General features: G+C 42.8%; 1 protein-coding gene across 3 annotated transcripts in view; it reads left to right on the top strand.

The window, feature by feature from the left end:
- The window catches only part of LOC111974119 (kalirin), a 280,207-nt gene that overhangs the window by 259,014 nt on the left and 8,170 nt on the right, over positions 1-13,023 (top strand). For 2 of the 3 annotated variants that reach the window (XM_070446988.1, XM_024001706.3), the window contains exons 4-20: positions 496-591; positions 1,302-1,420; positions 1,698-1,764; positions 2,450-2,553; positions 2,871-2,940; positions 3,187-3,273; positions 3,387-3,479; positions 3,616-3,666; positions 3,912-3,989; positions 4,712-4,897; positions 5,140-5,311; positions 5,702-5,943; positions 6,169-6,425; positions 9,271-9,403; positions 10,877-10,936; positions 12,375-12,402; positions 12,669-12,831. In XM_070446988.1, coding sequence (XP_070303089.1) covers positions 496-591; positions 1,302-1,420; positions 1,698-1,764; positions 2,450-2,553; positions 2,871-2,940; positions 3,187-3,273; positions 3,387-3,479; positions 3,616-3,666; positions 3,912-3,989; positions 4,712-4,897; positions 5,140-5,311; positions 5,702-5,943; positions 6,169-6,425; positions 9,271-9,403; positions 10,877-10,936; positions 12,375-12,402; positions 12,669-12,831 — 2,006 coding nt within the window. The remainder of the gene's footprint in view (positions 1-495; positions 592-1,301; positions 1,421-1,697; positions 1,765-2,449; positions 2,554-2,870; positions 2,941-3,186; positions 3,274-3,386; positions 3,480-3,615; positions 3,667-3,911; positions 3,990-4,711; positions 4,898-5,139; positions 5,312-5,701; positions 5,944-6,168; positions 6,426-9,270; positions 9,404-10,876; positions 10,937-12,374; positions 12,403-12,668; positions 12,832-13,023) is intronic. The other variant, XM_070446990.1, reaches the window with a different exon arrangement.

Here is a 13,023-nt window from a genome sequence, read left to right as displayed (position 1 = left end):
CAGCCCCCTCCACTTCCCTTCCTCTGCTGCCTATGTGTACTATGCAACACCATGGCACTAACTACCAGATGTGTCTGCAGCTGAATCCGTGTCTGCTGAATGGGAAGCATTATGTGTYCTGGCTTGGTTTACAGCTGGAAGAGCTGCTTCCCTGTGTGTGACGTGACTGACTAACMAACACACTGTTGCACTTTCACTCTCTCACTTGACTCTATATACAAGAGCCCACCCCACTTCTTTGTCCCAAATGGCACCCTATGGGCCCTGGTCAAAAGTAGTGGGTGTCATTTGGGAAGGTACACTTTGACACTGAAATGTGCCAGGCCTACTACTAACTGATGTAGCTTGTGTATAATTCCAACAGCACCTCACGTTGCTCCACTAAAGCTTGTCTTTTGTAGCTGGGTCCAGACTAAGCGCTTATCTAATAACTACCTTTGTCTCTCTGTCTCTATTCCTTCTCTCCTTCCCTTCCTCCTAAACTGTGCCTTGCAGTCCTCCGCATTGCTTGCTGCGCGTCAGGGCTCTGCCGATGTCCCCAGCGCTGCGGAGCTGGTCAGTGCAATAGAAAAGTTGGTCCAAACTAAGATGGTAAGTTCGGAAGGTGAAGAAATACGAAACGGCATTGAGCAATTGCCATTTCTGCATACTCACTTTGCACACTAAGTCGGTGACGCACTAACGCTCTCGTCCGCTTGACGTCATCCACTCGTTCTAACTTCCGCTTTTCAAACCCCACTAACCATGTCACGTTGACTGGGAGCTGCATATTCATGCTGTCATGCAGGACAGTTTGCAAATATCTTCCTTTCTGAATGTGGATGACAGAACACCTTTTGAGTCCCAAACGGCACCCTATTCCCTATTTCGCGCCCTACTTTTGATAAGGCTCGTGTCAAAAGTWGTGCACTAGACAGGAAATCGGGTGCCATTTGAGACACGGGCAGTCTTGCCACATACAGATCAGATAAGTAGTGTGACGTCAGGTGGCAGATGAGGTGATAAGGTTCCAAGCTACTGCTGCACAGTAGCTTCCTTTATGAATSTTCTTCATTTGGCAATGTTTTGATTAACTCCCATTCTGTTTACGACTCTCTTTCAGCTTTGTACATGTGGAGCCATTTCCGAAAGAGTACAATACAGTTGAACAGAGTGTTTATTTGGCTATGGCAGCTCATTGGTTAAGCAGAGGGTGATCTCTTCTCCATCAGCTCCCTCTCCCTGTGTCACAGCAGTGGACTGACTGTATGACTGTGACTTCTGATCCCTTGGCTTCATATCCTGTCTCTCTCCTTTGTTAGAATCTGGAGCCAGGTGCCTACCCCAGCTTCACCACTTTGACCCCTCCGGAACAGACCAGCCCAGCCCTGCCCAGGAACCCTGAAATGGATCAGAAGGCCAAAGCTCTGCGCGGACGCATGTAAGAGACATGTAGCTTAGCCACACACTAATGGATCTGATGTCGCCTTCCTGTCCTCTGTTTGGTTACATGTGTAACACTCAGAAGGACACCTAGAAGGTCTACTGTTTAACCTACTCTGTTTATATTGGTTTATTTTTTAACCACTCAGAAAACAAGTTCCCTCATAGGAACAATAAAGCTATTATATTCTTCCCTTGAAGTTGGTTCATGCTGCTGAGAAATGCTGCCTCCTGTGTGTATTCAGGTCATTAAGCACACATGTCCTTTTCCTCAGGTTTGTCCTCAATGAGCTGGTGCAGACCGAGAAGGACTATGTCAAGGACTTGGGGATTGTAGTGGAGGTGAGTTAACAAGAATCTCGTCCTAACGGGGGGGGGGGTCTATTCAGGCTCAATAGTGGGGAAGGAGCATGAGAGAGAGGCATGTCCTAGTAGCAGTGGAGAATGTGACCAGTCACTGCTCTAGTTTGACAATTCAGAAATCTCTCAGTCTTTGTCCCAAATGGCACCCCATTCCCTCTTTAGTGCACTACGTTTGACCAGTGCACTGCTGTATATAGGGAATAGTGTGCTTTTATGGACGCATCCCAAGTGTTGGACTGGCAGCGGGGCTATGTCCTTGTTGTCGTTCTATTTACCTTGTGTCCTTTGGTATTTCTGTCAAAGTCAGAAATAGAGGGGAGGAGAGGAGAGGCTCCCCGATTTGTGACTGTATTTACATACACAACTCCTCAGAAAACATTGTTTGATTATTGGGTTGGGTTTTAGATTACATATTGAGATGAGTGGATAGAGGTTTTCTCACATCCAAGGTTGAGTACCAAATGACACCCTATTCCCTATATTGTGTACTAAAATAGAGAATATGGTGCCATTTGGGATGCAGTCCATAAGTTCAACCATATTTAGTCATCCTATTCTCTTTTTCCACTGCAAGCTAGTCTTACAATGCTGATCAATATCTGACTCATGTTTCCTGTCTTATCGAGTCCATGACCTTAATTCGGTCTGTTTTTTTCTCTTTAAGGGGTTCATGAAGACGATCGAGGATAAGGGAGTCCCTGAAGATATGAAAGGAAAAGACAAAATCGTTTTTGGGAATATTCACCAGATCTACGACTGGCACAAAGAGTAAGTCTTGTCTCCTGACTTGTCTGAGTCCCAAATGGTTCCCTATGTAGTGCACAACTTTTAACCATATCCCTATGGGCCCTGGTCAACAGTAGTGCACTATTAGGGAATAGGGTGCCATTTGGGACATATACACTATGTATATTTGTGATATTGGGGAGAATTTCACACGTTGACCAGCCAGAAACCTCCCATAACTGGATTGTTTTATCATTTAGTCTAGAAGACCAAACCAGGTCACTCCTCTTGTGGTTTAGCACTKTTTTGGCTTGCCTCATTGCCCTACAGAGTGACTGAGAGAATGTTTCCTCCCACAGTTTTTTTGTCGGTGAGCTGGAGAAATGTCTTGAAGACAACGAGCACCTTCCTGAGCTTTTCATTAAACATGTACGTGAGTCGGGTCCCCTTTGTCGTTCGGATGTTGTTCAGTATGTTTGATTGTACATGATACTGGCCCTGGTAGAACTTCAAGTTAGACACATTTAACAACCATAGGTGACTTATGTAGGTCAAAATGATTATTCAGAAGAAGTGGAAGAGAAATCAGAGGAAAGATAATTTTCAAATTTTCAACCGTTTGACCTGAAAATTAAATGAGAGGAAAGATGCTAATATTATTTTTCTTTTATACAGGAGAGGCGACTACACATGTATGTGGTTTACTGCCAGAACAAGCCCAAGTCTGAATTCATTGTCGCCGAGTACGACACATTCTTCGAGGTGAGCCGTACAACACTTTTGAGAATTCTTGAGTAGTCTGAGAACAACTTTCTGTAATATTTTCTTTGCGTTATAAATATGCCTAATGCTAATTGCATTTAATTCTACTTTAGGGCGTACAGCAAGAGGTCAGCTCAAGACTTGGCATAAGTGACTTTCTCATAAAGCCAATTCAGAGAATTACCAAGTATCAGCTGCTTCTAAAGGTAAGACTACAACGCTAAACTCCTGGCGTACAAGTAATCCCTGAAAGACATGCCCTTCGATATAATTACCTGAAACTAATGGAGGTTTTTCTCAATGCCCTATTGAATACACACAACCTTTTTTTTCTTTCTTCAGGACTTCTTAAAGTATAGTTCCAAAGCAGGACTAGATTGCCAAGAGATGGAGGTAACAGAAGCGATTTGCGATTACAACTATACTGTATGTGTTGTTGTCTATAGGTTGCCAGAATTCCAGTAACTTTCCCAAAATACCTCGTTTACCAGAGGGAAAAACCAGGCAATCCTCCTGATTKCAGGAATCTTTCAACCAGGAAGTCCCTGGAATTTTGTGACCCTATTTGACGTTTTATGTGTCCACCATCACTGCTGTATCAATGTCAATGCTCACACCATTCTCAATGTGTTTTACAGAAAGCAGTTGGTTTAATGTCCCAGGTCCCCAAGCTGTGCAATGACATGATGAATCTTGGCAGACTACAAGGCTATGAGGTGCTGTACATTTAATGTAATTGAATTTAGCCAGGATATTCCACTCAGTATCAACCACCACTGTTTTCCAGGGAGTCAATAAAAGCACGCGCATGAAATAGGAAACAAATAGCGCCGCAGATCAAGAGTGTGGTATAATTACATTTGTTATGACATGTACAGGATTTTAGCACCCGGATCAGCTATGATTTTAGGATTGTTTCAATCCATGCTCAGTTTGTGAAAAATGTGAAATGACTCATGAAGCTGTGTTATTGGACTATTTAACTCCAGCGGGTCATGTTTGTTCTTCCACAGGTGTAATAAAAGTCACTTTGATGACACTCAGACTACATGAAATCTCTGACCTCTAAATGAAGCAAAGATTTGCCTAGCCTGCTGTAACAGTGGCGAGATTAAAGCACTGTGTTTGCCAATGGCCTGGATGGCATCGTATTCCCTATATAGTGCACTACTTTTGACCAGAGCCCTATTAGGCCRTAGTCAAAAGTATTGCACTAAATATGCAATAGGGTTCCATTTGAGARGCAACCCTGGTCTTAGATCCAYTACAAGGGTCTGCTGTTAGCTTTATGACCTGGTGAGAAGAGAAGGGGCTGATAGACTGGGTAATGCRGTTGTGTTGACAGACAGACTGGGCCATGGCTGACTGCTTTATTCTCCAGTGTTGATAGATGTTGAGTCGTAACTGATCCTGTGTGTGCACGCTCTCCTCCCCCCAGGGTAAGCTGACCAGCCAGGGTAAACTGCTGCAGCAGGAGACGTTCTTTGTAACGGAACAGGACACGGGCGTGTTGTCGCGCAGCAAGGAGCGCAGGGTCTTCCTCTTTGAGCAGATCGTCATCTTCAGCGAGCTCCTCCGCAAGGGCTCGTCCACCCCAGGCTACCAGTTCAAGAAGAGCATCAAGGCAAGTAATGTCAAAACAACAGTGAATGCTATTGGGACATCATAGACCAGAAACTTTTAGGCAATTTCCTACTGTTGCATTCAATCAATCAACCAAACTTTATTGTCCCCAGAGACATTTTGGTTTGAAAGCAGGGTTGGAGAACATTATAAAATACGGAGTCCATAGAAAAGACCACACAAATAGCGTTGTTGATGAATTGAGCAGTGTTGAGTTAGCGTTCTTGTGTTTCATTGTGACAGGTGAGCTACCTGGGCTTGGAGGAGCATGTGGACAARGACCCGTGTAAGTTTGTGCTGTCGTGTCGAGGCTCGGCCGAGCGCTTCACCCTGCAGGCGGCCAACCTGGACATCAAGCAGGTGTGGGTCCAACATGTCAGCCAGGTCCTGGATGCCCAGAGCAACTTCCTGTCTGGTGAGAGAACTTCCTGTCTGACATACGCCTCTACCTTCATTAGCTAAATCTAGGGTTGCAAGATTCCGGTAATTTTCCCAAGATCCCCAGAAGTTTTTCCAGAAATCCTAGTAGGAGGATTCCGGATTCCATGCTTATTCGCTCATGATTCAGATTATCTTCCAACTAAAATTCCTGGAAAACCTGGGAAATGTGAGAAAGTTACCTGAATTTTGCAACCCTAGCGTTATTTTCAGTAGTTAGATCAAAACACATTTAGTCATAACTACAGCCTCAACACTAGAGTAATACTATTTTCACCTCTATCGTGGTCCTCATTCGTCTAASACAGAATACGCACATGTGGCTTTTCGTTTATTGATTGTGTGTAACATTGGACTATCACCACAGCCCTGCAGTCTCCCATTGAGTACCACAAGGAGAAGGGTTGTTCCCAATCCCTCACCAGAAACCCGTCGGGCAGTCGGCCCCCCAGTTCCAACAGCAGGCCCCTCTCCTCCTCCTCTGTGGGGGCAGAGAAGCCCCCCCTGGCAGGACCGGGTAGGACCCCAACTCCTCTCAAACTATCTACCTCCAACGGCAGCTCCTGCTTTGACCCCATGAAACACAGCGAACGCTATGACTCCACGAGGGTGAGTCCGGTCTGTTGTCTGCCCTAGTTTTACATTTCAACAGAAGATGTTGAAACTTTGTTTACTTTAAACTTGCAGACAAGAAGTACTGAAGCTAAGGAATTGAGTCAATGTATGTTATGACTCATGTTATTTGAATGTGCATACAGGTTTGTATCAATGTTGATTTCCCCTGTCGTAATACAATCTTCCTTCCTCTCCCACCCCATCCCCACCCCTCCATAGCATCATGACGGCATTGGATGTAACGGCATGTCCTCCACCATGATGGTGACCCAGGACTACAGTGCACTGAAGGAGAATGAGATCTGTGTGATCCAGGGCGAGATGGTGCAGATCATGGCCACCAACCAGCAGAACATGTACCTAGTGTACCGGCCCGCCAACAGCCAGTCCCCTGCTGCCGAGGGCTGGGTCCCAGGCCACATCCTGGGCCCCCTCATTAAAACGCTCAAAGACAGTACTGCTGACGCAAGCATCAAGTAAGTGTCCCTCAGCCTCGCCCCCACCCCCACAGAGCTGCTCTTATTGGATGAGGGGAAAGTTGAATCTGCTCAAATCCCCACCCCCCCCACCGCCAACCCCCATTATGGGAACTAACTCGGAAATGTTGGACGACAACAGGGGTCATTTTTTTCTATTTTTTTTTTTGTTAATATATGTAAAGGCTTAATGAGTAATTCTCTGAAAAGAGTAAAAGGACTGTAGAGAATCATGGCTTCATGTAGAGAAGACGCACCGAGAAAATCTTACACCAATGTGGAACTGACTGGTCTGGACTTTTATTTCTGTTTCTAACACCGTTTTTTTTCTTTACATGTTTTGAAAAAAAGAAAGGCCTTTTGATGGACTGGGGCCTATTTCTCCAAGTGGAGAAAGTTTGTTATTGTCTATGGCAATTTGTACAGATTGTGGTTTTTGTTTTGTTATTTTTGTGTTATTTTTTTTTRTTCATATTTTATTTGTTTAATATTATCAGATATGTTGGCAGTTTACTGTAAAAAGTTKATTTGTTTTGTTTACTGATGCGCTCTCTCCAGTACATTCCTGTATAAAGTATTTTGCACTATTTAAGAGAATCCATATTAATGAAGTCAGGTTGTGCAATATAATTATAGTCACAATGTTCATCATTGTACTTGTAGTCTAACTAATAATTTTAAATGTATTTTAAATATGTAAAATACAATTTTGACATGAGTTTGCAAGGCAACATAAGTTGAACTTGTTTTGCGTTAGAAGATCAGTTACATTGTTAATATTGGTGAATACTATGACACTGCACTAGTGCTGCGTGGGTCAGCTGTTTGTTTACCCGCACCCGCCTGCAATTGCTAATAACCCATCCGCAACTGCCCAACTATATGTGATAAAATGAAAATCTGAGGCCCGCAACTGACCATAGCCCGCTAATATAGAACTAGTGCAGGCCCAGTGCACTACTTTTGTGAAAAATAGAAATTTGCAATTTATTTTTATTATTAATATTGTTTTTTTTWATTCAGATTTTTCAGCACCCCTACTTCCTGCGGCTATGCTGATTAAGATATGTTTCTGCTTATAATTTCTGACATTTTTGTAGGCTATTTGTTAGTCAACATGCCTATAATTAAATACATGCAGCTTCTCTTCTGTCATTATATGTTGCCCTAGAAGACTAAGTAAACCCTTTCTCACCAGAATGTAATAAATCGATAAAATGAATGATTCAATCTTGTTGACGTCGGTAAAGTTTTCTGTCGTCTGCTTATTTCACGGCGCAAAGACATTAGGGACCGGGGCAGAAAACGCAATAACAAAAACAAATTTGAAAGATTTTCTGTGCGAAATTTCCAAATGACATCAGTTTGACCGGTTGTAAGGAAATGGAAAGCTATGAAAACGACCCAACATGTTTCTGATAAGATTTCAGTTTGGCTCGGATGCATATTTTATGTGTTTGAAATACTAAAGATAGCATCTCTACAGACTGTATCTCACTGCACATTCACATTCTCTCAAAATTCTGAAAGAAATAAATCATTTCTCTACTCCTGTTCCTGAGTCAAAATTTTGCCTACATTTGGTATATAATTTTACTGCAAGAAATTCTTAATTCTGCAGGAGTTGATATTATGCGAGAGGTTATAGACCTACAGTCAGTGTCCAGTGTCCTTGACGTGCCAGAGGCCTATTTGAACTCCCCGTCTTGTGACTGTCGAATTTGTATAGCGCCTCAATRGTCACACATAAGTCGGAACTGCTATCATCCACTTTTACCACGTCACCAAATCTCTCCCAAACATTACCTTTCTGGCCCTCCCTTCTCTTTATTTTCAACTCTCCATTTAGCAGCTTTTCTCTTATTGAATTAAACTCCGACATTGTCCTTTTTGCATCCGTGGATCGATGTGAATTTTTATTCTGCCCGTCCCCAAAAGCCCTAACCACGGGGACTGCGGGTTATGAGTCAACTGCGCATCACTACTCTGCAATCAAACTGCATGTTTCTCCGCTGACCATTGCTCTTACAGCATTAGACCTAGATTCCATTCTTATCTCACATTGAGCATAAAATGATAGTGAAATCAGTTCAACCTGTTCTTTTATCATGTTGATTTCAATTTGTAAAAATAAAACAAAAAGTTTCATTGTGGCTTTACCATCCATTTCCTCCCAATAARGGACCATTTTTAAATCGTGGGCATTATTAAAGTGATTATTCTTCTCATGGAAATGTCCTGGTGTTGTATAAATACATTCACAAACACCACTTCTGAGTTCTATTTTCTCACACAAGAGTGATGAGGTTTCGGAGTATTTCAAAAGCACACTGGTGTATGCACTTTTTATATGATTTGTTTGTTTCTTTGTACCCGTTTTGTTGACGTTGTCTGATGTAGTAGACTGCTTGTTTTCATTTTCTACTAACCACACCGGTCCTCGACAAAAGTTTGTTGTGTACAAAGCAGCGTCATTGAAAATCTCATGACAAAGTAGAGCCATGGAATGGTTGGCAAGACCACTTATCCCCAACAAACTAGGCTGCTTTGACACAAATTGTCTGTCCACTATGGTGTAAGAGAATCAAGGTATGGTAGCGTAATGGAGGAGCTTTCATCGCCGCTTTGTGGGTCTGAATTTCTAATATACCGTGACATAAAGATTAACTTTTGTTTTTCTATTTGAAAATTATTTTCCAAATTTGTCTTTCTTTCTCTCGCCTTCTTTTTCTCTGTCTTTGATTTGATTTCAATAAAGTTGGCTAGCCCCACTCAACCCTCCCTGCACCTCTGCCCTCAGTGTGTGTAAGCCTGGATTTGACTGGTACATTTCTTGGCACAACAGGAAATCTCTTTCATGGAATACCCTGCGCTCGAGAAAGCGAGCGGAGAAGGATAGCAGTGGCAAGGGTGATGCAAAGGTTGAGAATGGACTCCGTAAGCCCAAGGAGATTCTCAGCACCAAGGTCACTGTCAAAGTGAGTAAGCGGGCTGTCTACGGAGATGGTGTTCTGTGTCCTCGGCTGCCACTCCCTCACCTGTGTGTTGTGACTCGTGACGTTAATAATCTCCAACACTGAAACACTATGATAATCCATCTCTAACTACACTGTCTGCTCTCACTTTGGTTTGACGCCCCCTTATGCATGACACTAATGAGTCAAGTGACTTCTTTGTCTGTGGCAATTTTGCTTTCGGTTAAAGGTAGACTCAGCGAAATTACGTTGCCACGAGCAGTACCGCAGATCTTGAGATGAGCGAGATGCACGACTTCGCTCTCACACAGTCACACACAGTATCTGCTCGTGCACGGGTTCGCTTCACACTCTTACAGTGTGGGAGCCACCAGATCAAAACGGCGGAGAAGCTTAGCCTCTCACTTCAACGCTCTTAGTTACTGCGGAAATTGACCCACTATGTTGTTTACTTTCTGCATCTACATCATATCGCTGAGTCCACCTTTTTAAGATAACTTTAGTTTTCGTAAAAATGTATGACTTTATTGACATAACACTGTGAAACCACCATTTTGACAACAGATGACCTGGAGCCCATTGAGCTATGACCTAAACGAAAACAAGCCCTCTATTAACTACACAAACCATAAGGTGTTGTGTTTCAGTGAAAACATACTGAAACTGGATCTCACACTACATTATATGTCTGTATCAATATATACTAGCAGCGCATTTTAAAATAACCCCTCATCAAGTCCATATGATGCCGAGTCTGCTGATCCATCTTTCATTTGAAGCATGTTAGACTAGATTGTTTTTCATTTGTCAATTATGTCCATTGGATACATTTCACTTTAAGTTTGCCTGCAAGTTTTGTCCTCGCCACTGTTTGACTATTTATGCCCGTGCCGTTACACACTCCCTACATGAAATAGAAACTTAGAACGAAACACGCACATATAATGAAATGTTACTGACTGCTATTTGTGTGTCGTCAATCATTTTGTGTTCGATTGCATTGTTTCAGGTGTCAGCACTATAATTTCTATGATTTAGTTTTGCTTAATTGGTTCATTTCCCAGCTCATACAATATGTCCATATTTATGCATTTTTACCTCCGGCTCAGTGGTTCCCAAGCAACTRTTCTTTACAGATTCCCTCTTTTTTTATTTTCTTACATCGAAGCCCTCCCACATACAATATGCTGGATTGGACCTTCAACCCTTATCCCCAATGGCACTCCTAGATAAAACAATGATTTCTTTACACTGTAGGTGTATCTATCCAATCCTTTCAGATCTACTGTGCTTGGGGYGGATTTTGAATTCAGCACAAGACAGATTCTCTGTCTGTAGCACCACACTTACTAGTAAGCACAAATCCTATATCAACAACCCATACACACATTAGAATCCTGACCGTGCCTCTAGCTTGGGGACCACCAGGCCTTTTGTAACAGCTCTAATTTTGCTTTCTCTTATCCCACACTTCAGGAGTCAAACAGCTCAGAGGAGTCAGATTGCGATGATGAACTCCCCAAAACTAGCATGGAGGTAGAAATACACACCGATCTGTCATGCATGCATGCTGCCCTGTTGAGTTTCTGTAGCTACGTCTAGCAAGAGGGAACTACACACAGCATCATAGGGGTTTTCACTGTGGTCAGGAGCTTTCTACAAAACGCCAGGTTCCACATGTTCCGTTAGATACACTAGCTTTTTTTTCTCTCCATAGAAATAGAATCACTAGAACAGGCTTCCGCCATTCAAATCAATGGGTCTGCAATGGGTGGACCAGTTGCCATTTTGAGTATGGTTTCATCCTCAGCAAGAACCAACAGGAATATTTTTGTTCCTGCTTCTTGTTTGATAGGATTTTCTGGTTCCGGCCTCAGAGAGGCCATGGGTGGAGTTTGTAAATGCATTTGCCACTGATTGGTGCACAGTATTAATACATCAGGTAAGCACCTGGAACACATGAGCAAAAGATGTTGAAAAGACATAAAAAAATATGTTAAAAATACGTATTTTTGTTTGAAAATATGTATTGTGCTCACATGCGTCATTGTAACTCCTGTATAGCCTGTTGACCCCAGGAAGAGTAGCTGCTGCATGTGCAACAGCTAATGGGGATCATAATAAACTAAACAAGCTTGCACCCTTTCAAAGCTTGCTCGGTCCTGTGTGGCTCGGTTGGTAAAGCATGGCGCTTGCAACGCTAGGATTGTGGGTTCGATTCCTGCTGGGGCCACCCATATGAAATTGTATGCACGCACTACTGTAAGTCACTTTGGATGAAKGTGTCTCCTAAATGRCATGTATTATTATAAATCAAATTGCTGTAGTTCCTCAGTTCCAATTCCTGGTCATTGTAATTGAAAAAAGCACCCTCCTGTTAGCTTTGACAGACTTGACCTCAACAGGCTTGTTGTAAAGATGTCCACACTTTTTGATTGCAAAACAATACATTTTTTCCTATGTTCCTTGGCTATTTTAGCTAGCTGCMCTATGTGCCACTTTTTCCCTTCTGGGGAAGAGTCCATGGAAGCCGTGTGGTTTCCATGGACCWTTACTGCAACCTAGTGTTCCTACGCTGAAATACATCTCTCCCAGGGATGGTTAGGTTTGTGAGCGTGAACAAGCCTCTCACACAAACCCCCTTAAGCATGTTASTACTCCTGACCTCTGTTTTTTTTGGATCCCCTGGTGATTTGCGCGCCTTGTTATGCATTATGTTCAAATGGGTTCAGAAGATCTTTAAAGGCACGGTATGCCTAGATGTCACAAATATGTGGGGTACGATGCCCTAGTATAGTACTCCTATATTGCAACTCATTTGTAAATGGTAGTACACAAATAGTGACACAGAACTCTGAGGTATGTATGTATTAACTGTTACGTTTCAATTTTGAATTAGCAAAACAGTTCATAATTCAAACATGAACATTARAGTTCATTCATATTGCCTAACAGCCATGCCTTATCTTTGCAGATAATGAATCCCAATTTTATACAAGAAGGTAAGATGAACTATCAGAACATAAACGCTTACATCTAAATGCTTTAGAGTGAAATCAAGACTCATTTAATTACTGATATATGTCATGGCTGCGTCTCATATGGCACCCTAATCCCTAAATAGTGCACTACTTTTGACCAGAGCCCTATGGGCCCGTGTCAAAYGTAGTGCACTGTATAGGGTGCCGTGTAGGACGTAGCGTATATACTTGCTGTTTAGAATCATGTGGTGGGGTTAACTGACACTGCTGTTTGGTAATGTATTTAGTTGCTCCAGAGTTCCTGATCTCACTAGCGGATGTGACATGTGCATTCGGGGAGACGGTGGTCCTATGCTGCAAAGTGTGTGGACGTCCCAAACCCAACATCACTCTGAAAGGACCCGATCAGAGCCTGCTTGTCAACAACAGCAGGTTCACTATAAACATTAGGTAAAGGAACTATGGTTTCTAGTTAAAATATGGCCTTGATGATCACAAGAAAATCTGATGTTGGATGCCGCCAGTGGGGGTCCACGGAGAAAGACGTCAGAGGACAGACTGATAGTAATGGCTGGAATAGGAGAAATGGAACGGTTTAATTTATTCCATTCCAGCCAGTACTACAAGCCTGTCCTCTGACGT

This window comes from Salvelinus sp. IW2-2015, linkage group LG2 (genome assembly GCF_002910315.2).
Source record: "Salvelinus sp. IW2-2015 linkage group LG2, ASM291031v2, whole genome shotgun sequence".
NCBI lineage: Eukaryota > Metazoa > Chordata > Actinopteri > Salmoniformes > Salmonidae > Salvelinus > Salvelinus sp. IW2-2015.
Note: the sequence above shows the minus strand (reverse complement) of the source record. Positions and strands in the feature narration are given on the sequence as shown.